We start from the raw sequence: 24833 nt of genomic DNA on the forward strand, positions 1-24833 counted from the left end.
AAAATAAAAACTTCAAACGTGAAATCCTTCAGAATAAAATATAACATGGTCTTTATTAGATACCGATACATCAGATAAGGGACTACCTGAATGAAATAAAATAAATAAAAATATGACATTAAAAAGCTGTGTACATTTAACATACATAACAGATAAACATCACCTAAACTATATAAATTGATTGTGCACACTCAAATATTTGTGTAATATATGTGCAATAAGTCAAGTAATGCAAAAGACCAATTCAAATACAATAAAAATAAAAATAAATGTGTTTTATATAAATCTGTGTGCATACAGTATGGTAAATGGTCAAATGTCCTTGAGATGCACCTTGTAAATATCCTCCAGCTAAATCAAAGGACCATGTGATATGGTTTAATCATACCTCATATTATATTAAAAGATCTTTACTCACATGCCCATATGACAGTGAAAAGAGTCACTGCAAATGTTCCTCTTGTCCATATTGGCCCTGAAAAGATTCCCTGTTATCCCTATTGTGATTCTAAAATTACCTTACACTGGACATTATCTACACTGTAGTTCAGTAAAGGATCACTGTTTAGGGAAACACTCTAAAAGACTGTAAGTTTAGAAGATACACATTTGATTCCACTAACTCAGACTGCTGAAACCTCACATTAACTTCTACTAAACTATACTGTGAACTGAACTGTGAAATGTATAATTTACAGCTACAGTGGGTGTTTATTGCACTTTATTTTACTTTCCTTGTACATATGGACTTTATTGTTTAACGATAAGAGACATTAGCATATTTTTCATTGTGATACAAATTCCAACAAACAAGATCTGACTAAATATTTCAGAAACACGGAAACACCTTTAATTGAGCAGCTCAAGAAAAACACACGGTCCATGCACACGGAGACGTGCAACACCAGTCGCTCCCTAAAATCCCTGTGGGAAGCTCAAAGCCTGCATGCATGAGTACTGCCTGTCCAACATATTTCTGCCTGAGCTGCTGAATGAATGATTTAAGGCCTGTGTCTCTTCGGTGGATTCACATGGTGTGTGGTTATACAATGCATATAGGGGCATGAATATGACTAACAATTAGCATAGGAACGCTTGATGTGCTATTTTTGGCCTTTGTGCCATTTAAGGGTAAACTTGACACATGGCTCCACCAGCTCCTTAGTGGTAATACATAATTAACATGATAGGAAGAAAGCAGGGAAACGTAATTCTTAAAGGATAATGGAAGATTATTTAGTTGTACAGCTCTATGGAAACATCAGCCAAGTCATGTTCGGGCAGATTGGCCTCAAGATCACTGCAGAACATCCATCCTTTCCATTGTGTTGTATAATTCATTTCCCTGTAAGCTGTGCCCCCGGAGATGAGGGACAAACAGAAATGTGATGACATCAGCACGGCCATAAAAATGCTTCATTGTCACCAGAAAAATGTCTAGTGTTGGAAAGACAAATTGGATTGCAGAGCAAAGCCTGTAGAATAGAGAGTAAGCTCTATTACCAGTGCTGTGCAATGATGTAGCAAGAGGCCATAAAGTAATAGCAGAAATGTTTCCTGTCACAACATGGAGCAACATGCTAGGAGGAAGCTTCAGGCTGTTGTTAATATAATTGATAGTGGAGGGAGAGATAGAGGAAGAGTGGGAGGGATGTTCTGCAGCTTAACAAACACTAAAGCCTCCAGGCTCAAGACAACAAAAGAGCAATGTCAACATCAGGACAAACGGGGAATGTCACAACATCATTGTTGACTATTAAAAAAGGGCACAGGACAGGACAGGACAGTCAGAGGACAAAATCATCCAGAATGAGTCTGTCTGTCTTTCCCTTGGCCCGATAACTGCAACAGGGCCTGAGGATGGTGATAGTGGCAGGCTCCATCTGCCTGTCTGTCCTGCACTTGGGTCAAGAACACCATCCAACTGGCTGGTTGGCAGGCACACGCACAGACATTTAAATGGGAAGTGGTTTAATTACAGAAATGGAATTTGCCTTGGTGTTGTGTTGAATAACAATTAACATAGGATACTTTTTTTTATAAAAACATGTAAGCTCAACAGTCAAGAAGCATGAATAAAATCTAAAAATGTACAATGAAAGCATGAAAAGATATTATAATGATGACAATATATATTAATTATTTATTTATGTTGATAAGGCCAGCTGCAGATGGTTTTTGTGACATGAGGTTTTGGTCCTAATGGGCCTCCTGCCAGAGGGGAGTGCCTCAAGCGTTTGTCCAGGGTGGGAGGGGTCGGCCATCTTTCCTGCGTGCCTCAGGGTCTTAGAGGGTTGGCAGATTGCAGCCAATCACTCAAACAACAACCAATTAGTAACACAGTTTTTAAATTTGAGAGCATGAATTATTTATTTGTGTGCACAAATTTGGTATTTTTGCCATGTCTGCCATTCTTTGTAGAAAAGAGGATTTTGATATAATTAGTTGTTTTTTTTTACATTTTGACATACACCAACAAATAGCAGAACTAACTAATGCAACATGGAAAATTCCAGTGACTGCTGCTATATACGATAACAATGTGACTGTAGATTGGCATGAACAGGGAGCTTACAATCAAAATATTAGAACAGAAGAAGCAGAACAGCAATAATACCAGTAACATAATGGTTATTATTTTTATTTCAGTGGTCCAGAGGGAGCTTCTTCAGCCAAAGAGGTCAAAGAGGCATGTCCCTCGCATGGTCCCGAGAGACTAGTGACCCCCCGTGACATTTCCACCAGTGCCCCAGAAAAACAAGAAATATCAATAGCTACAGTAATTGGCAGATTACCATGACATTTACTGAGCAAAGCAACGCTCCCTCACAGATGAATCTTTTCAGTTTCAGACTTGTTCTTTAATGCCATACAGAGGACCATTTTTTACCCCCGATATACAGATGCATGAAAACTGGAGGGGTTAGGGTAAGAAAAATACAAGAGACCTTTGAGTGTTCATCATTCCACCATTTATTTCCAGTAGGGCTGCAACTAACGATGATTTTCATTCTCGATTAATCTGTCGATTGTTTTTTCCATTAATCAGTTAGTTGTTTGATCTATAAAATGTCAGAAAATGGTGAAAAATGTCGATCAGTGTTTCCAAAACCCGAGACGACGTCCTCAAATGTCTTGCTTTGTCCACGACTCAAAGATTTTCAGTTTGCTGTCACAGAGGAGAGAAGAAACTAGAAAATGTTCACATTTAAAGGGGCGCTATGCAGTTTTGGCCATTTCTTCGCTGTTTTCTCGCAGGTTTCTCTTTAGAGCTCCCCCTACAGCTTCGGAATAGATATTTGTCAGCTCCTATGTTTACTGACTACGGTCAGTCTGACGTTTCCTCTTTCTCTGTTCTTCCGACTGCTTTCCTCGCTTTCTGCTTCTTTTTTGCGGGCTCAGCCATGACGGTAGTGTGAAAAACTCCATTGCTACCTTGTTAGCCGGTTCCTGAATGGGCGTATGTGCAGTGCCGTGAAGCAATTCGTTACATCGCGAGACCTGATATCACGCCATACTCCCTGACGCTGAGGCCGGCGGCTCGCCAGCCAAAAGTTGCAAGGGTGGTTTTTCCGCTCGCAGGCACTAGGGGGGGGAGTGAGACGACCACCATTCAACTCGAAAAAAGTCATATGACCATTCCAATGACTCCGAAGCTGTTCAGGTAAGGTAAATTAAGCTAAAAAAAAACTGCATAGTTCCCCTTTAAGAAACTGGAATCATAAAAAAAATGACAAACTTATTAATCAATTATCAAAATAGTTGCCGATTAATGTAATAGATGACAACAAATCGCTTGAATTGTAGCTCTAATTTCCATATTTATAGTTGTCACAAAGGGATGGAGCCTTTCACACAGTACACGAATATGCACCCACTCCATCGGACCACCTACTCGCACTCACTCATATAGGGGTAATTTAAAGTGTTCACTCCAGCTGAGCTGCATGTCTGTGGATTGTGGGAGGAAAGTGTAAGCGCCTGGAGGATTTCCCACGCAGACACACATACACAGAGAACATGCAAACCCCTCACGCACAGAGAGGATCAGTTGCTTAGGAACAGAATTGTTCATCAACTGGGGGTGTGATCACTTCTGAGCAAAGTGTGGGTTTAATCAAGTGAACTTGCGTGTAAATGCGAGCAGGGCTCCTATGATGCTCAAAGAGCCTGGAGGTGGGTGGTAAAGGTGAGCTGCTTATGATGTATCATCCATCAGTCGAAGAAAAAAATCGATATATAACGACGTCAGTGAGCAAACTGTGAAGAAGAGGATGTTTATAGAAGTTTGAGGTTTTATTGAATGCATTTATAAACATGCAACATGAATGTTTTTCAGTAGGAAACAGTGTGGACATTCTCCCTTTAATGCTCTGTTTGGTAGAGCACATTTTAAAAATGAGTTTTACTCAACCTGAGTGAGCCTTTTCCAGCATGCTGTTGAAGTATGTTAGGCCAAAAAACATCCCAGGGTGCACTGCAGTTTTTAGAGCCAGAACTTTTTCAGGTGGCCTCCTTCCAGGAAGTTAGCAGTATAAATCACTCTTGGCATGTGTCCTGTTTGCGGTGTACTGTAATATTGTTTGGGCTGCTACATATGCTTCATTTCTTACCAAACTACTTGTAATCAGAAGAGGTGAGAATGATTTCACATTCTAACAGACAAGATCCATCTGCATCTCTATTCAGGAAATATGTATTGCTGTCTATAGCAGGGGTCTTCAACGTTTTTTAAGCCAAGGACCCCTTAACTGAAACAGAAACGGATCAGGGACCCCCTACTACATATATTGTATAAAATTAAGTATATTTATTTATTTTATATTTATATATTTAGGGCAGCCTAAAGCCTTTATAGATACCATTTTTTTTGCATAGAATACTAAGCTATTCAAGCTATTCAAATAGCCTAATAATTGTCGGCATGATTTTATGAATTATTTTATAAATCATGATGTGGAACAGTCAATACTTTGGGATGAACTGTATCTGTGGGTGGTTACCTTATGTGACTACATTACCTATAGGCCAGTAAGCCTATCATCAGTTGGGATTTATATTAGCCAATAATATGTTGGAATCATGTTAAGACTTTTACTTTTTTTTTTTTTAAACGTTCAAAAATTAACAATAATATTGGAGGCCCCCCTGCAATGACTCTTAGGACCCCCCTAGGGGTCCCGGACCCCCTGTTGAAGATCCCTGGTCTATAGATAAGGTAAATGCTTTTCAAACATGCATGTTTAAGTTTAAATACAAGTTCTCCCAGATACATTACAATTTGTTTTTAAATTTCTCCTCAGATATTCACTCACATTCAGGTTAGAGCTGCTTCTGCTGTTCACACGCTTCTTGATTCTTCTTTACCAGTAGTCTTTCCCGGCAATAGATGTTGTGCCCTGTGCATGATCTTGTGCGATAGCGCGGTAGCAGACGAGAGGAGTATCCATCAGGCTAGTGTTATTTAAATATACTTCTGGTGTAGTTACAAACTTTCTAATGCCTCGTTTTATAAGTACAGAAACTATTTGTACTACTGTAGAAGTTTTGTATCATTCCGGGCATTATTAGTGGGGTAATTAACGAGATACAAACGTGGATCCATTAGCGCCTGCACTAAGCTAACCAGCTGATAACGCTAACTCGACCAACGTTATAACAACAACATTTTTGACCAGGGTTTGGGCCAACGATTGACCAGGTGAGGGTCGTTTTGTTACTGTGTTGTGAGAGACAAAGCATGGGCAATTTTAGACCCTTTGTAGGGGGTCTCAAGCCCCAAATTTCATCTCAGCCCCCCCCTAAAAATTATAATAATAAAATTTAATAAAATTTAAATTACATTTTTTTTTAACTCAACTTTAGTGCTTCAAGTTAGAGTTTGCGAACTTGTCTATTAGGGACAGAGGACAAACAATTACAGGTTCAAAGGGCTTGGAACAGGTTTAATATCCTGTGTGTGACACCGATGCTATGCACCTGTAACACTTTTACAAGGCACTGTATCCATATCACATTCTAATTAGGGGCTGAGCCCCCCTAAAGGTCTGATCCTAGAATCACCCCTGAGATGAAGTATTCTTGCTGGAGTTGTGGTAGCGTGTGTTGATGCTGCTGACACATGTATGAACGTCTTGGTTGCCATAGTGCATCGTGGAGCTACGAGGAACTGTGTGAAGAGTGTTGTTATAACAGTGAAACCTGTGTGTGACCAATTAGCCAGAGAGACCCCCAACACAGAGATGAGTTCAATCAGCATCTCTCAGACAGTGTCAACAACCTATTTAAAGGAGAGGTTCACATTTTTTTCAAGTCTCACATGCCCATGTTGAAAGAATTATTAGCGGCTGTAATCATTTCTCCATTTCTCCATGTTTCAAGTAGACCTGAAATATGTATATATTCAATCTCTGCAGGGGGGTGTCCTGGTCACCTAGTTGCTAATGTAACGTCCGCGGTTCAGATCATGCTTAGGACTTGATAAACTCGCTCCCTCCCCATGTTTCCTTTTCTCTACCTCTACTGTCACTATCCAATTAAGCCATTTACAAGGTTGTATGTCTTCATTTAGAATGCATATAATAGGTAAATCCACACATTTTATCACACACTAGCTTGGTGACAGGGTCATCATTAAGAAAAAAGCAAAATCAATTTGTAGAAACTGGAAAGACATTTCCTCTCTGCGTGCCTCATTCATTCTTTCCTAAAGCCATTTCTGTTGTGCACAAAAGAAAAGTTGGTCTGTGTGTGTGTGTGTTTGCGTGTGTGTGTGTGTGTGTTTGCGTGTGTTTGCGTGCATGAGTGCATGCATGGTAAACTGGATTTTGTGCAGTTCATTAGAAATTCTGCTGACAGGAACTTGCAGTGAAAGCAGTTGTGAGTGTGAAAGGAATATCAAGAGGACGGCTGCTGCCTGGAGATTGCCTGCAGTTTTAAAGATATCAGCTCCTTCATATAAAGATGCACAATGTCACACGCGCACACACACACACACACACACACACATACAAACAAACACCGAGTGGACAGCAGTGTGTACATCAGTCATCAATATATGTTTAGCATTCAGACCCACAAAGCTTTCTCATTACCGTTATAAATCCTGATTAACACGAGCTGCAGTCAGAGCGCCCTGGAAGAGAATAGAGTGGCGCAATAATAGGCAGAACGATAACGTGTCATTAAGAAATAGAAATATGTAATTGAAGTTATATTTTGGGTTTATAATGAAACTGACAGTGGTGGAAAGTACCTAATACATTTACTCAGCACTGTACAATTTGGAGGTATAACTTTATACTTCTACCTAACTACAAATCAGAGGGAAACATTGTTCTTTTTACTCCACTACATGTATTTGATAACTTTAATTACTAATTACTTGCAGATTGAGATTAATAATAAAGAACGTAAATGCAATGGGCCATTCTGCATAATGAGTCCTTTTACTTTTGGTACTTTAAGTTTTAAATGCAGGACTTTATTTTTTTTTTTATAAATGTTTTTAGGGGCATTTATAGGCCTTTATTTTCACAGGACAGCTGAAGACATGAAAGGGGAGAGAGAGGGGGGAATGACATGCAGCAAAAGGCCGCAGGTCGGAATCGAACCTGCGGCCTCTGCGTCGAGGAGTAAACCTCGACATATGTGCGCCTGGTCTGCTGAGCTAAACCGGCCACAAATGTAGGACTTTTAATTGTAACAGAGTATTTCTATACTGTGGTACTATACTTATACTTAACAATCGATCAAATGACTATGTGTAACAAACCCACAGAAGATTTTAACCCATTTTCCCCGCAGCTGTACAAATTGTTTCAACATCTTTCATCTGGTTGTTTGGGTTTCTACGGCCCACAACTTCTCTGCTGTGGTTTACTCTCTCATCGACCTCGTTTCCAGCCTCAGCGGGCAGTGAAAAAGCACCAATAAACCAACTGCTGTTTGGCGATGGGCCGGTAGCACACAGTGTGCAGAGGTGTGAAATTGGACAGGATTTAAACTTCTCTCTCAAGCTCTTTTATCATTCTTCACACTCTGTCACCTTTTTGTGTGTACAACTAGAGTGCAAACGCCGCGAGGGCCTTCAAAGAGAGACTGTCTGAATGTGTGCATCATTATTACCATTGATTCATCACGTCAAGACTCAACAGACATGGCGCTAAGCCAACACTTAATATGCATCTCGTTTAAAGAATCCTTGAAAGACACATTCTCTCTAAACTGCTACAGCTGCAAACTCACCACGAAATGCAGTTGGTTTTTTTTTTTATCTCTTTTTGAGTTTATATCGACCTCCAGGGCCCCAAAGAGGCTTTGGCCTGGGAATTTTTTAATCTAAGTTATGCCATTTATTTGAAGCTTAAGTGGCTCCTGTGTCTCTGGTCTGATGTGGGTCAGTTTGACCTGGAAAACTGAACAGACCCATATGAATTTTAAAATAAGTGCTATAATCACTCTCCATTTAACAGCCCTAAAACATGTGCCAGGCTTTAAACTGTGCATGAATAGCTGTATAAATCTTTCAGTATGCACTCATCTTCAGTGAGTTCATCATCCAGAGACCCTCTCTCTGTCTCTCTCTCTCTCTCTCTCTCTCTCTCTCTCCGAGGCCATTCATTTTTCATGGAACCCGCTGGTGATGGAGCATGTCCACAAGTAGCACCGGGAAATACCTGTGAGAATCTTGAACGATTTGTGGTACCAACACAAAGAAAGCACAGAGACTTTTATCTGATGAAAATGTTCCTGTTTGCTTCTATCTGTCATTAATAAACAGTGTTTTACACATCGTTTGACTTAGGCACAATGCTGCACAATCTAATGAATTTGGGGATTACTCTGACTCTTACTCTGATCTGACTTTTGCGAAAAGTTTTTAAGTAACCATAGAGTCCCTTATTTATTATAGTGTAAAATGCGATTTATTTTGTGACTATTTAGTTAACAGATGACCTTTTTAGGGTTACTGAAATAAGTCACATATTTCCATTAATTGTTGAGTATTCTGTTCCTTGAGTTAACAAGGGAGCTATCTAACATGTTATACCCTGCCTGTAATTCAGTAACAGTTATGTTGGCGGAGGGATATGATGTTTGGTTGATGAAACACGTTTTGTTGTGAGTCTTGAGTTTTCCTACACTTGAAGAGTGTCATTAAAGTGAACCAAGTTATACAGTCGAGGCTGTCTCCGTGCTCTTACTCTACCCACGGCCTGAAAGTACATATATTTAATAATGACGAGTTAATAGTTAACGCTAACAATAACTAGCGTTACAATAGTATCAAATATGTAGTGCCCCCAAATCATAACATTTAAACTGTTCCCTAGACATAATGTTATATAATATATATCCCCAAAGACAGATTTACAGAAAATAAATGCAAGACATAAAATAAGGTCATCATAACGCATGAAGAAAAGCATCTGGAAAAACTTGTACTATATATAAATCAATACAAATGTTCACATTTATCAAACACCACAGGCTCCACAGACTTCAGACATCACACACAGTGTTTTCTCGGCTCTCGGATGACTCTGCTGTGGTTTTTGTCGTCAGGGACCAAGAGGCTGAATATAGAGACGTTGTGGAAAGGATTGTGTGTTGGTGTGGGCTGAACCACCTGCAGCTCTACATCACAAAGCCAAAGGGGTTGGTGGTGGACCACAGAGGAGAGAAGGCTCCCCTGTTCCTTCTCCTTCTCCTGCTGGATGTATAAATTGATGTAATTTTGATAACAAGTTCGCCATTGTGTCCAAAACGTTGTTTCCATTGCCCCAAAGTGGCCAAAAAATCAGTTATTGGCAGTTTGAGTTGTCAAGTGTTGTTGTTGCCTCATCTAATAGATTCCACAATCTTTCCCTAACCTTAACCATGCTGTAGTTGCTGTATGAATATTTCTATAATCTAGATGTGTTATTCTCAGTATTAAAGTCTATAAATATAGAGACATTTTTATTCCCTGTACAATGTATAGACTCACACACAGAGGGTTAGCTTAAGCTTTGATTACCTTATAGTTCAGGAATGTGAGGGTATGTTAGGAACTCTTTTTCTGTACCAGACGGAAAGGTAGAACTTGCACTTCCTGTTTTATGTTGAAATTTATTTTATAAATTACCTTTGCCTGCATTTGTTCTTGGAACAATAAAGACTGTTACCTGAGATTCCCTCTCATAGTCGTGCATTTGAGTCCGCCATTGTACCGTGACAGATTGATCCTTGTGTTCTGGTAAACTTAAGTCCGATGAAAGAAGGCGCGGGAATTAATAAATTGGAGTCAGATTTGACAGGCCTTAGGGCCTTATTTTAGACATCATTCCCTACATTGCCATGCGCAGGTATAAAGTGAGAATTTTGGAAACGTCCTTATTTAACGTTACCTAGAGGTTTTCCAGAGTCGTTCAATATCGACATTGTTGTCTGGCGATATCATTTGGTGTTGGTCAGTGCCTTCTTCTATGTGCTGTGGCAGCTGACACCAAGAGAATCAACAAACATCAACATCAGGAAGGATGGCTCTGTCCTGGGGGGTGGGAGGTGCAGCTTTAATCTCTGCTGGAGGTGTCAAAGAGGAGCTGAAGCTGCAGAGCATCATGGACACCTTGCACTTCCTCAGGCATTTTTCTGAATGAACTACTGAATGCCAGTCATGAATTTAACTGATTGAAATCTGGTATAGGCGTTCAATATCCCCAGAGGATCGATGCTGCTGAGTTTGGAGTTCCCCTTAGAGGTTGTTCAACAATGCAAGGAGCTTCAGGTACCAGTAAGATGATGCAACACGATCCTGAATGTCCAGTGTGAGTAATAGATTTGTGAGTTGAAAAGGTTATCAGATGCAAAAATACTACATACGTGGTTTGAAATATCATTAAAAAGGATTTCACTGCTTTGGAAGGTTTTCATGGCAACAATAGTCTCGCATTGCCAGACCTACAGTATCACCACAGCGCTGTGGACTAAGGTCTGGCCACACCAGATACATTCTGGGATAGGAGGAAAAAAAACTCTCTGGGCTGTTTGCATTTCTTAAAACCAATCACAATCGTCTTGGGCGGCGCTGAGCTCCGGACGCAGCGACAGTGGCTCTGCAAAATAGTCTTGGGAAGGAATTTGTCTTTTTGGAACATTTTCACCGCAAAAGAAAAGTGTGAAATGAAGTTAACTGTTCACACAATACAGTAAGGTGAGCTATTTAAATTAGCTGGATACATGGTTAAACGTAATCCCATCAATTGTCACTAATACGTCCCAGTTAGATTGTTAATGCCGTGAACGTATTCTTTGTAAATCTTTAAAATCATTCCCTGAAAGAACCAAGCAGGCCTGCCTTGATGCATGATCCAAATTTTCTTCAAAACGTGCCATTTTCAGCGTGTAGTTTGCTAGCTCGAAGGAGGTTGTTGTTCCCTGAAGCGAAAGGTGAGGGACAAAGCCTGACATCCAGCACGAGTCACGCTTTATCGTTGAAATCTACTTCCGTTGACGCAGACTACGGCAACAATCATCTTTCAGTGGGACAAGGTCAAAATGAGAGATAAGGTGCTCATGTTACAAGATGTTGTTTTCCGCTGTGTTCACAAAGCTGTTTTAAGTCAGTCCAAATTATGTTTCGTTTTACAGCTTGAGAGCTGGGAAAATGGTGTCATCAATCAACACCACACTGAAAAATCTGCCATTTTTAGTATGAATACTGTTAACACTCTTCCAGTGTGAACCAAGGGCGTAACTTTGGGTTCAACATTGTGGTGGGTTAAGATCTTTTGAACGTCAAACACTTTTTCACGAATTTTTCTGCAACAATTTGTGGTGCAAATTATACAACCCGGTCTCACGGCAGTTCGTGTAAATGTCCACGTTATTCTTAATCTATTGATACGTGTTCACGGAGACGTTTTTCTCGTTTTTTACGTGTAAATGTCACATTATTTTCTCGGGGAAAGGACGCAGGGAGGCGGCCGAAAAGGTCGCTCCATAAGCCGGGAGGCGCCCGCGAGACGGCCCGCGAGGCGGCCCGCTGGGGACGCCCCACAATAACGGGATGGCGGAGGTTGGGTTTAGAAAAGACTTACGGGGAAAGGGCGTCTTAAACGCCGGGAGACGCGCCACAGTAACACGCGGGACAAAACGCCACACGCAGGGACGCCATCCCAGGGAAACAAAGCGCCGCAAACGGGACGCGATCCCCGCTCGCCCGGGTGAAAGTCCTGTGTTGTTTGACCCATCCACCACCCCGACCAATCTCCCTACGCGGATTTTCGGCTTTTTATATTACTCCCTACAATTTCGTGTTGTGGCCACAAAATATGCTTCCCATTGAAATACATTACTTCACATTTTCGTGTTGTCCACCACGTAAAAAAACGACAAAAACGTCTCCGTGAACACGTATCAATAGATTCAAATAACGTCACATTTACACGAACTTCCATGAGACCGGGCTGAATTATAATAGATTTTGGGGGGGGGAGTTGCACTGTCCAGTTTTGATTATTGGACCCCCCACCCCCTCATAAATTACGCCTATGGTGTGAACACACTACATACTCAAACCTTTTAGAGCTAGTATGAAGTGTGGAGCTGGGATGCAGATCATCTACAGTACGACACCAAGAAACTTTGGTACTGCAGTCACGATGAGTCATAAAAACATAAAATGGAAAAGGCTTTTTTGTATGTGAAAAGTGTAGAGACATACAGTGTGTTTTCACAATGCTTTAAGATAGGTCAAGGTGTGGCCCCAATGTAGAGACGTCTCCTCGCTGCACACACTTCTATATTTGGAGTACATGCCACACAGCCTGCAGCAATCTTCCAGTCAGGGAGGAGCTGCGCTTAATCTGGTGGAGGTCTGAATTTGTGGTTTTCAAATTTATTTCAAGTGACTTATTATGTAAAAGATTTAATCCCTCCACCAGAAGTAAAAGTGAGGGTGTAACGTGTTATTCAAGTGTAGTTTTAATGTGAAATCAAGTGCTTAACAGTTATTTTAAGCCGCTTATTTAGAACATTTCCGTCATGGCTGCACTAAGATTACCGGTTATTAAAGTCTCTAGAAGGACAAAGTCAAAGGCAACTGTCAGTCCAGTTTGGTTTATCACACATCATCATCATTAAGCCTGACAAGCCACGTTTGGAATGGAAAGAAAGTCTGTGTGGCGATGAGAAAGTGGTAGACATCTAAAGTGCTTTTAAGAAACTGGGACTTTTTTGAATGGAGTTCAATAAATGCAAAGATTTTGTGAAGGACAGGCTGCGTAAGCTGACATAAAACTTTGATAACGGGGCGACCTGTAGCTCACCCAGTAAGAGCGTGCGCCCCACGTTGGCTGAGTCCTTTGCAGCGGCCAGGGTTCGACTCCGACCTGCGGCCCTTTGCTGCGTGTCATCCCCCATCTCTCTCCCACCTTTCCTGTCTATCCACTGTCACCCTGAAATAAAGGGGAAGCCCCAAAAAACTAATCTTAAAAAAAAAAAACTTTGATAACATGAAATTAGCACCTGATATTTCAGCTGTACATTTGTAATAAATATGCATTAATGTTTACCATTTCCATATCTGAAGCTACAGGTCTATAAAGAGTAGATGTCCAAAAATACCTGCTTTCTACCAAGTTTTCATGTCTAAGATTCTGGGAAAAAGGCCAATAATAATAATAATAATAATAATAATAATTGGCACATGCCTAGTTAATGCAATTTGGACAATTGGACAGTATTTATACCTCTCATAATAGCCTAACAAGGCTTAAAGCTTCAAACCATGCAGCATTTGACTGACCACACCCTCAGGAATGCCTGGGTTTACCAATCTAATATAAAACTAATTTACATGAGTAAAGTATGAAGTGAATACGCATTAATTAATAGTGATTAGAGGAGAACATCAGCACTCTGGTGTGGGTAACACATAAACTACATTTGAAAAAAAAAAAAAAAAAACAGCCCTGCCAGCTGACTGTACGGGACCTTTAATGCAGCTGCAGCGCTTCATTCAGATGCTGAGTGGAGCAGCGGATGACCGGAGGAGGGGACGCTTTTCTAGGAAAAACCAGACCACAGCTCTTTCTCATTTTCTTTTTTTAAAAGCCCCCTTTGATGTATACGGAGGAATTCCCCGCGTTGCTTGTAGTATTTAGCCGGGGAAGCGCTGTCTTGAATGCAGACTGAGCTGATTGCGGCAATCAAAGCGTCCTGAGTGATCGGAACTCAGCAGCAGCATCTCATTGTATGAAATGCGTCACCGTGATCCTGTTCTCCCATTTACACACATCGGCTCTCCACTCACGGACTGTGCCGCGCACTGACGATTTCATCAGGTAAGAATTGCCTTTATTTACATTTTTTTTTGGCTTGAGATGCAACAAATGCAGACCTCATATATTCTCAGACATTAGTGTCTTAAAATAATGTGTTGCTGATGAGTGCAGGAAAGGATGGCTTCTGTTTGGCTGAATCTTGTAGGCCTACACACGTTACAAAAGGCTACATGATGCATTGTCCCGACTTCTACCCAATCTCATATTCATAGAAACGTCCGATTTTTCGAACTGATTATGAGCATAGGCTACATGCTCTATAAACTGTTGTCAGGTTTTTTTTTTATCTAGCATTGTGTGTCAAACGGTGCGAACTACCCATGTTAATGGTTTCATTTTGGTTTGATTGATGAAGCCCGGACGAGTTAATGAGGGCTGCTGGGCGGGTTTCTGGTTGTTGCTGCTAGGCAGTCCCCTCTGGAGCTGGAGGAGCGGCTCTCATGTGTTTTCTTTTCGGTGCAGGTAACCACATGCGCGGGCCGGTGTCACCGCGCTGAGCCCCGGAGAGCACGAAGGGTACAGGGGGTGTCAGAGAGACGAGAGTGGTTCGGGAAAGGTGGACCGGATGACAGCCAGAAGCTCCGAGGCCTCGGGACTGTCGGTGCCGCTGCACCGCTGTCACGGGGGTTTCCAGGCCGATAACGGCACCTGCGCGGAGCACCTCAGCTTTTTTCCGCCGTTCTCCTCCACCCTAGCGCTCCTCGTGCTGGTGGCCGTGCTCGTCGGGATCATCCTCGTTTCCCTGGCAACGTTCCACTTCCACAAGAGGAAGCTTCGGAACAGGAAGATCCAGCGCGCTCAGGAGGAATACGAGCGCGACAGTCGCAGCCCCGCGCGCGGCGGCGCAGGGGCGAGCGGGGAGCCCGCGAGGCCGTGCGTCATCGTCCGTCCGGTGAGATGTGATGTGGAGAGGCTCTCGTGCCAGAGCGCGGAGAGCGCGGACGCCAGCGAAGCGGCGGAGGGCGCGGACGCCAGCGAAGCGGCGGAGGGCGCGGACGCCAGCGAAGCGGCGGAGGGCGAACCGGCGCGGCACGACCCAGTTGCTCTCGACTGTTAACTTAGTGCAACTTCAGGGAATGAGACTGTGGAATAAACAGGAAAAGCAATAAGGCACAAAGAACCCCCCCACACACACACACACACCCATCTCGGCTGCTTGTAGATGACTTAGAAACAGCAATGCAGAATACTGAGTAGAATAGTCAGCCTAGTACAGTGGCGTAAAGGATATAGCTATGTGGCCACACACCTTCCTTCTAGCTACACTAGTATTTAGCCAACCGGTAGGCTACTTCCTTATGGGACTGTGTAAAGTATTTGCCTGCTTTGACTTTTGGACCTCTTCCTCTTCCTCAGCCTAAAACGTTGTTTAAACCTCAAATATGTTTAAACTTTAAATCCTCCCCGGGATGTGACACACGGTTGTGTTAAATTATTAAGAGTTTGGTGACACAACACAGACCATAATGGCTCGCTGATCTTCCTTGGCATGTCTCTCTGACACACTACCAGTACGTAGTTAGACTATAATTGATGTTGTGGTGCTGTTAGGCAGTGCAAAGCTGCATATAGGCTGTAGAAAATGGCTTATTTGTTTGCGTAGTAGTTCTTCCTTCAATTAAGTGACTTAGCATATTTGCCTACAGTACAGGACTGTCCTCCAATGTCTGTTAGACATCTGTAGGTAGCTCTTAGCCTGACAGGATGCAAGACTTTTTTGCTGTAGTAAGTAATACACATAAGATTTTTCTTTAAATGTGTCAGATCGTAAGTTTTAGCGCTAAGCAGTATTTTCAGTTTTGAGTATTTATAATGTATTCTCTGACATGTAATAAACTGAGAATCCAACAGAGGGTTTAAGTACAAGCCCGTCTTTTTTTATTTATCCTTCATATTGTATAGTGGGCCTAACAGAAATTCTGTGTCATTTATTACATGAATTCATTGTAAATGTATGCCATTAATAAGAGCTGGAATGTTTTACAGTAACATCATCTTTCTGGAGTTCATATAACCTGCCTTATCAAAGGAAAATATGTAATATTCTAAGTTTATAAATAAATGACGTTATGCTAACCCTTTGATTGTGTCAGTAACCTTAAACACTTGGTGACCATTATCTAACAATTGGATAGATGTGTATTAGGGTAGTAGGGTTAGCGATAGGGATAGGTGAACTCTAACCACATTGGAAATATAAAGTAGAAAAACAAAGAGAACACAGCTGTAAGATAAAAAATATCCTATTATTGTAAAGTGCACCTGAAACATACACTGTATAAAAAATACTCATGAATATAGACATTATTGCACCTGAAGATTTTTCACATTATGTTATTGCAAAAAAGAAAAAAATGCTATGTTATTGCATTCATGTTATGACAGACATGATTGCTACTACTGGTAAAAAATGTACCCAATATAATACGTGACGCAAATGTTTGGAGGGATTTTCATGAAGTCACAAATGACCTTCCTAAGGTAGATCCATAGCTTTTACCCAGGGTCTCCTGCATAAAGACCCTCAATAGGTACAAAAAAATCACTGCTTACACAATTCATATGGTACATAGGACCACGTAAACTACATTGTCACTTTACAATCTGATGCACTGCATATAGAACAAAGTCTACTGTATATTAGGGTTGGGACAAAATATCAATACTGCAATATATCCTCCTTTTTCTGGCGATATGAGAATCGATACGCTGACGCCAAATATCAATATTTTAATTAATAAAATAAGCTGCTCTAGATAGATAGATTTCCCTGCTCCCAGCGTCACTACTTCATGGCTCTCGCGCTCAACACATGAATGAGGGAAACTTGAACATAAGTCAACTAGCTGAAGATGAAGAGTTTTTTAACGGGATGGCGGACAGCAGTTTGAGGAAAATAAAAGATGCAGCAGACATGTTTAAGTTTAAGACCCATAGTTGCTCTATAGTTCTGTAATTTGAATTTACAGACTGAAAAACTGCTGCTGCAGAATTGCACTGTTTTCTAACAGTTTGGACTTGCAGTGAATAAAGAGAGAAAACCTGCACTTAACCTTTTCACGGGCATTTTGTATTCATAGTTAGACCGATATCGTGATGTATCATTATTGGATTTTCTAGGAATATACTGAATTGAATTTCTGTATCATGATATTATTGCTATTGTGAGCCATGTATTGTATCGTGATGTACCCTGTGATTCACACCTCTACTGTATAGACCCCATCCATTTTTCTACATGATTTATTGACATGAAGGTCATCCATAGAAGTTCCACCCTTAATCTCAACATCCCCCCCTAATGGCGCCACAGCCTGTCTTGTTGGAGGTCAGTGGAAGTGAATCAGCATCAGTTAGTGTTGGCCAGGTACCAGGACACCATGTTCCTAATTGTCCCCAGCAAGAAAAAGGCCTGGGAAAATGAAGCTGTCTCTGGCAAGGCTCCAGCGCTGGAAGATGCACTGACAGACTGCCTGTCTATCTTATCTCATTGGCATAAGTGCAACAGAATGAAACCATTTATCTTCACAGGGAAATTGGAAGTAAGTCAACGAAAGATGACTAATGCATTCTACATTCAACGTATGTTTCCTTCAGAATGATTTATAGATTAGGATCTCAGACATCATACATGTTTTCAGGATAAAAACAATTACAAATAAAGGGATTTCATGGAACACCACTCTGTAATAAAGATACATGGATTGCTTGAAAATTGTGTAACTCCAAGCAACTGAGACCAGGGACAGTGTGCAGTAGTCACAACCAGATATAATGAAAATATATTTGTCTTTCAGCCATCCTGCTGAAATACACATCTTCTCATATGACCTGACAGTAAGACACTTTTTCATCTGCTAAAGGTGGAGTTACATTTTATTTATTGGGAAGAAGAGGCTGGGGGGTGGCAGCCAGCAAGGTATAATGAGCAGGGGCGTAGCACAAAATTCTGGGCCCTGTAGAAAGGCATTCTCTATAGGCCCCTCCCCGCATCAGCAGCTATTCATTCTAGCATCATCTGAGTCCCATTTCCACCCCCAGTCTGACACCCCTGATGATGAGGGATGAAGCTGTCTGGCTGTCAGTGGAAAAGAATGGGTGTGACTAGAGATAGATGGAGGTCAATGGTGGAAACTGGCAGTTGGAGATGGATGAGTGTGTAGATGTAAGTTGCTAGGAGATGATGAGGTCAGGGAGTTCAGTAGCTATGGATGGAAGGAGGTCAGTGGCTACAAGTGGATGGAGGTCAATGGATAAGAATTAGTGGAGGTCAGTGGCTGGAATGTATAAAGTTCAGGGGCTAGGTTTGGATTGAGATCAGTTGCTAGGAATCAATGGAGGTTAGTGGCTAGCTAGTCTGGATATCAGTCTTTATAATTTACCTTACGCGCTCGGTGTGTTGCCGTTCTCAAAGTCCCTTTGCTACGGGAAACAACAACAAACTTTAAGCTAGCAAGCTACACGCATTTGGATCGTGCAACAAGGCAGACCTGCTTGGTCCTTTCAGTGAATGATTGTAAAGATTTACAAAGAATATGTTTACGACTTTTATTCTCTAACTGGGGCGTTTTGGGACGGATTGGTGGGATTGCTGTGGACAAAGTACACACAGCGATACACTGGTAAGAGCAAATGACATTTAACCATGTATCCAGCTAATTTAAATACCTCACACAAATACCTTGTGTGAACATACAGCTTACTTTTTGTTCCACTAAAACAAGTTCCTTCACGAGATTATTTTGCAGAGCCACCGCCGCTGCGTCCAGAGTTTAGCGCTGCCCAGGATGATTGTGATTGGTTTAATGAAATGCAAACAACCCAGAGCGTTTTTTCCTCCTATCCCAGAATGTATCTGTGGTGTAGCCAGACATTAGTCCACAGCGCTGTAGAGATACTGTAAGTCTGGCAATGCCAGACTAGTTGCTAGGGATGGAATGTGGTCAGTGGCTATCAGGCTTGTGCAAAATTCAGAAATGAATTGAGAAGAATGACTCCTAAATTCCAATTCAATTCTTGAATTTGAATGGATGTCAAAAACAGGATCTAGAATAACAAGTCAAATTTGAATTAAAGGAAGCAGAATTGCAATTCAATAAAAATTCAAAGAAATTCATATACATAATTTCAGTGAAGTGTTTACCAATGAAGCTTTACAATATATGTCAGATATGATTGCATTACATATTCTATAAATGATATTAGTTTGAACTACAGGAAATGTTTTCCCCCAGCAATGAATGTTAAAAGCTTTAGTCACAGAACAAATAATTAAGTTTGATTTATTGTAATTGTAATTTTGTGGAACATAATGGAACATGACTCCATTTCCCAGAATGCTTTACTTTAACCAAGTATTTAAAATTGTTGCCAAACAATTTGAGGTGGACATTTGTTTGAAAGCTTATTTTCTACACAATTTGATGGTCAACACTGGACTTTTTAAGTTTCAGAAGTCCCTTACAACTTCAGATTACAAACGTTTATAGATTTGACACCTGTAATAACAGCGACATGGAAAATAATAGCAGGCCTATAAGGTCATCTGTACTAGTTCATTTTGAAGAACCAATTCCAACACAAACACCTGGAAACCACAGAGCCATACGCAAGCACTGCAGTGCTCCAGTCTGTGGCTCCATCAAGGCTACTTCAAATTTCAAAAGGCATCTACAAGTAAGTTAACAGACAGACAGTATTTTATTTTGAAAACCATCTCTAGATGGTATTATGCTACTGATATTTGATATCATCAGTGTTGGGGTCACTACTCAAAAACATATAATACACATTATTCACTTAAAAAAACAAAAAAACATAATGCATTACCTTACTTGTTATTCTCTATGGATAGTAACTCATTACTCTACTCATTACATTACTGTAGTGCAACACAGCAAAAGCCTGGCATATAGCTCATAAAGGGCTTAAACACACCTTCAACTCACAACACAACAGTAACATTAATGTGTTATATTACTCATTTACAGCCAAATGTGATTATATTATGGCATTACTTCGTAAGGAGTTACCCCCAACACTGGATATCAAATGTGTTTAAAAGCATGCAAGTACACTTTTTACTTATTACTTATTGTAAATCAAGAAAACAATTCTTGTCAATTGTGGAATTAATAGAAATATTTGTTCTCTTAAAGAGTGATCTTAGCCTGACAAGCCAGACCCACATCAAGATGTTGGCTGCAAAATAAATTTGCTGCCGGTAGGGTGCGTCTAGATTTCTAGGCTAGAGTGATCTATATTTTGGAACAAAATGTATGCAGGGTTGAGGAGTGACTAGTTACGTGTAATGAAATGATGTTATTAAATTACAAAATGTATGTAATTGTATTTAGTTGTATTACCGAGGTAAAATGTGTAATTCAATTAGTTACTAATCAAATTAAAAGGAAAATGCTTTGCATTAATAAAGTAATCCAAACCATATTTATAATGGGTAACTTATAACAGTACGCAATTACATTTCCAAAGTAACCTTCCTAACACTGAATGTACAGTATGTGAGATTCAACACATTCTTTCTGTTGTGTGACTGTGTGGAATTTCTTTGAATTGCCATGAATTTAATTCCACTTCCTGTCATTCAAATTCAAATTCAACTTCCTGTGGGGCGCAATCAGTTCAATTCAAATTCCAATTCATGAACTGAATGGAGGCCAATTCTGAAATTCTGAATTTTGCACAAGCCTGGTGGGTATGATTCAATGGAAGTCAGTTGTTTAAAACAATGGAGTTAGGAATCAATGGTCCATGGAATGGATGTATTATAAGAACTGGATACAGCGTTTGAGGCAGATCCCCGTTCATTCCTAAGAGAGTTGCTTAGTGGCCGATGAAGCCATCATGGAGCCAAAAATTACCCAGATGATCAGCACTGCTTCTAGAGACCTCGGCTACTTCCAGTTTAGCGCTTTAATTCACTTGAATGGGGATTAAATGATTTAATCGTGCAGCCCTTCTAGACTTTCCAAATGTTTTCGAACGGAATGGAAATCCAAATTCTGATGCTCAAAAAAATTTATCCAATACTTTACAGACGTGTCCATGGGAAAGTCTATAGGGAAAAGTCTTTTTGGGCCAGAGGGCATCACGTGACGGGCCAGATATGATGAAGGCCAATTGTTAGAAATGGACAGAAGTCAGTGGCTAGGAACTGATGAAGATCAGATGTCAGTGGTTGGGAATGGATGAGATGATGGAGGTCATTAGTAGGTGATACAGTAGATGAAGTAGGTCTGCTGTTATTTCTTGTCACACATAAAGAGCTGCATTAGAAAGAGAGAGAGAGACACTGGGAGAGACTTTAGTGTTTGCTCTGGGAATAGCCTAGTTATTGTGAATAGCCTCATTTAGAATTAATGAGGCCGGTTTTCAGGGTTTTGTAGTCCCACAGGGTTCTGCTCCTCACTGCTGCAGATAGACTTTGCAGGGGACGTTGGTTGGCCAGTGAGTGGATTATGTCCTCTGAGGCTGTTTATTATAGAATTATTAAGGTTGTGTGTAATGTGAACATCTCCTCAGGCAACTGCTCTTCAGTTAGTACAACTTATAAGCATTTAAGTAGAGCCATATAATCTAATAGGGAGATTTAGTGAGCATTTGTGCTCCCAAGTGAATAAAGTCATGGTTTTGAAAAGTATTATATAAATAAAGTTTTACTTACTTACTTTTATTTATTGGCCCACCAGGCATCTCCCCTAGTGCCACCCCAAGGACAAAGTTTAAATTTTTAGCCCCAGTATTAGTAAGGATCGGTGTTGATTGATTGCTATACCTTGTTTGTGTCTTAGTTCTAAAATAGTTTTTGAATCTAATCTGTTATTCACTATTTTTTCCTCCCCTTTGAATGTGTCTTGTTGGTCCTCTTTTTTCAGACAACCATTAATTTCCTTTCATTTCTGGGAAGTATGACAATCAACTTGCAGACACTTATACATTTATTCGAGTTGGCAATCCTTGGTGTGGTGCTTGCTTTGGAAATGGTCAGACTTATTTCAAAATATACAGTATGAGTTTTGTACACAGTGAAAAGAAACAAGTATGGTCCTTGAAATTATAACAACAGGAACAGGAAGAATTCTGCACAGCAGGTGTTCGACAGGAGACCGTTTGAGGCTTGCAGATTTGGGCCTACTCCGAGTAACGGGACAACTCAACTCCGGTTGTTCCTACAAGGCCTGGCAAGCACTGGGTGCACTAATTAATAGTTTCCGGTTGCACTCAATATAGAACAAACACCCTGCCAGCAGCCTGCCAACCAGCCTGCTGTGGAGCATCAGACTCCAAAGGGCCACACTTAAACGAAAGCAGCATGGGTGATACAAAATACTTCACGAGGTGAGGGGATTTATCCGGCCTGCATCCAGTTACAGTTTATTCATATTGATGAGACTTTGCCCTGAACTCTACAGCCCACTCTGATTATTCTCTGAGCTGCATTAGCAGATTGCTTCTTTACTCTATATCTCAACTCACAGCGACGACAAGTGACAGTTCACTGTCAGGAAGAGAGGACACCGCTGCTCCTCTTCTCACCCCTGCCGTCAGGGTTCGAGGTGGATGATTTGTCACCCCCAGCGTCTGTTTACATGCTTTATTACTGCATGTTTAAGCTGTAGCTGTGAGGATACTGAACCCAGACAAGTACCTCCACTGCTCTGTAGGCCAGAGAAGGAATAACAGATCAGCCTTGTCTTGTTTAAACTTCTTGTTGGAGCTTTTGAACATGATCCTTAGTTCTGCCATCTGGTACATACAGTTTCTCTGCCTTCATTTTCCTGTCATTCATATATACCTAATTTTGACTAGAACCATTACTGACACAGCTAACTATACAATCACTGAGATATGCAGCATTGTTTAGGGAACTTGGTGATTTAAATAGGAGTCATACGGTCACTGAAAGATGTACTACAGGAGTTTATTAAATGTACAAATGTGACAGAAATAAAACATGGCTTTATTTGCCAGTATATTTAGCGATGGTTAGCTGTAGTGTGGCTCTAGGCCCTAGGGGATAGCCATGTCAGCCTATCACTTTGTCCCAGACTGAAATATCTCAACAACTATCGGATGGATTAAGACAGCATTTTGTACAAACATTCATGGTTCCCAGAGGAAGAATCTTTGGCGACGTTTCCTTTAGTGCAACCAGCAGGTCAAATCTCTCACCTATCCATCTACTGAACAGATAAGCACAAAATGTGTTACAGACATTTATGGTTCCCAGACGATGTACCCTACTGACTCTGGTGATCTGATACATGGTGCCAAGAGGATACATCTGAAGGAATTTAGTGGTCTTTGAGCTTAGATGTAAATGACCTCCCTTTATTTTGAAAAAATGTTGCTTGGACAAAACAAAGTTGAGATTTTGACCCAAGGTGGAAGGAAAGCTCATGGGGTTACCCAAATGTGAATGACTGACTATGATCATTCAATATTCACTCCTCTTTTAGCTCTGTTTTTGGTCTCTACCAACTCCTAAAGTAAATATGTGTCTCTTTAGCTGCTCAGCAGCTATAATCTCTAACTGTGTCTCTTCTGTTTAGTGGTTTGTGCTCAGAACATCTGCCTACTGTTACTGGAAATGAGTTTGAGAGCCTTAATCAAAACAGTTGTGAGCCAGAAAAGCAAAACAAAGTGCTGACTGAAGCCAAAATGCTCTGCAGAGATGAGAGAACCTGAAGACTTGGGTGATTCTAGGTGAATTTTGACATACAAGTAGTCATGTGATCCATTGTAAATATATAAATATACATAACATGTTGATTAGAGCAGCTTTAAGATTCAAATTGTATAAATTCGAGCCAGATTAAAACTCTGATATTGTGTTAGGACACACAAAGACAAATACTCTACCATGCATGCACATGGTGGATTAAGACTGCTCCTGTTGAGACCCACCACTGAAGGTTCCTGAAGTGGAGAGGGGCTTTAAGATGAGATAAACTGATGGATGGCGCTGATACCTGCCTGGCACGCCTGCAGATTTATGGCAGCATGGCTTCATGTCTTGTATAGTAATCCAGGCAGCATGGCTTCATGTCCTGTATAGTAATCCATTAATGGGGTACTGCATCATTTTTCTGACAGCTGAATTAGGGTTCTGTGTGATTGCTCACCTTAGTTTACAGCACAAAGGCTTGCAACATCAAATCCTGTGCAGAGGACAGTGATGTTTTTCCTAAAAAGAATGTTATATAATGGGGCTACATTTCTGTCAGTGAATACATGTGACACAGAAAGGTGTATTTTGACACACGTCCTCCCACATCTTTCAGTAAAGGTTCTTATTGTTCAGTTGTAACAAAGAATATGCTAGGCAGTCTTGGAAACCTGGTTTTGATCAGTGACAAATTACATTTTTGGTTCACGCCAATTCCAAAAGAAGCACTTAAAGGAGTCTGACTACATTCTGAGTGCCACAGATAAAAGGGACGTCACGGACACATTGTTGGTTTTGGTCTTTTTGATAGGATT

General features: G+C 40.8%; 1 protein-coding gene across 1 annotated transcript; it reads left to right on the plus strand.

The window, feature by feature from the left end:
• Nucleotides 1-13959: 13959 nt before the first annotated feature.
• LOC120544397 (uncharacterized protein C11orf87 homolog) lies at nucleotides 13960-16411 on the plus strand. The gene is made up of 2 exons (XM_039778099.1): nucleotides 13960-14330; nucleotides 14793-16411. Exon 2 carries the CDS (start codon nucleotides 14896-14898, stop codon nucleotides 15385-15387), a length of 492 nt encoding a protein of 163 aa, XP_039634033.1. The 5' UTR covers nucleotides 13960-14330; nucleotides 14793-14895; the 3' UTR covers nucleotides 15388-16411.
• The last annotated feature ends 8422 nt before the right edge of the window (nucleotides 16412-24833 follow it).

The sequence above is a fragment of the Perca fluviatilis genome, chromosome 16 (genome assembly GCF_010015445.1).
Source record: "Perca fluviatilis chromosome 16, GENO_Pfluv_1.0, whole genome shotgun sequence".
In the NCBI taxonomy this organism is placed as follows: Eukaryota; Metazoa; Chordata; class Actinopteri; order Perciformes; family Percidae; genus Perca; species Perca fluviatilis.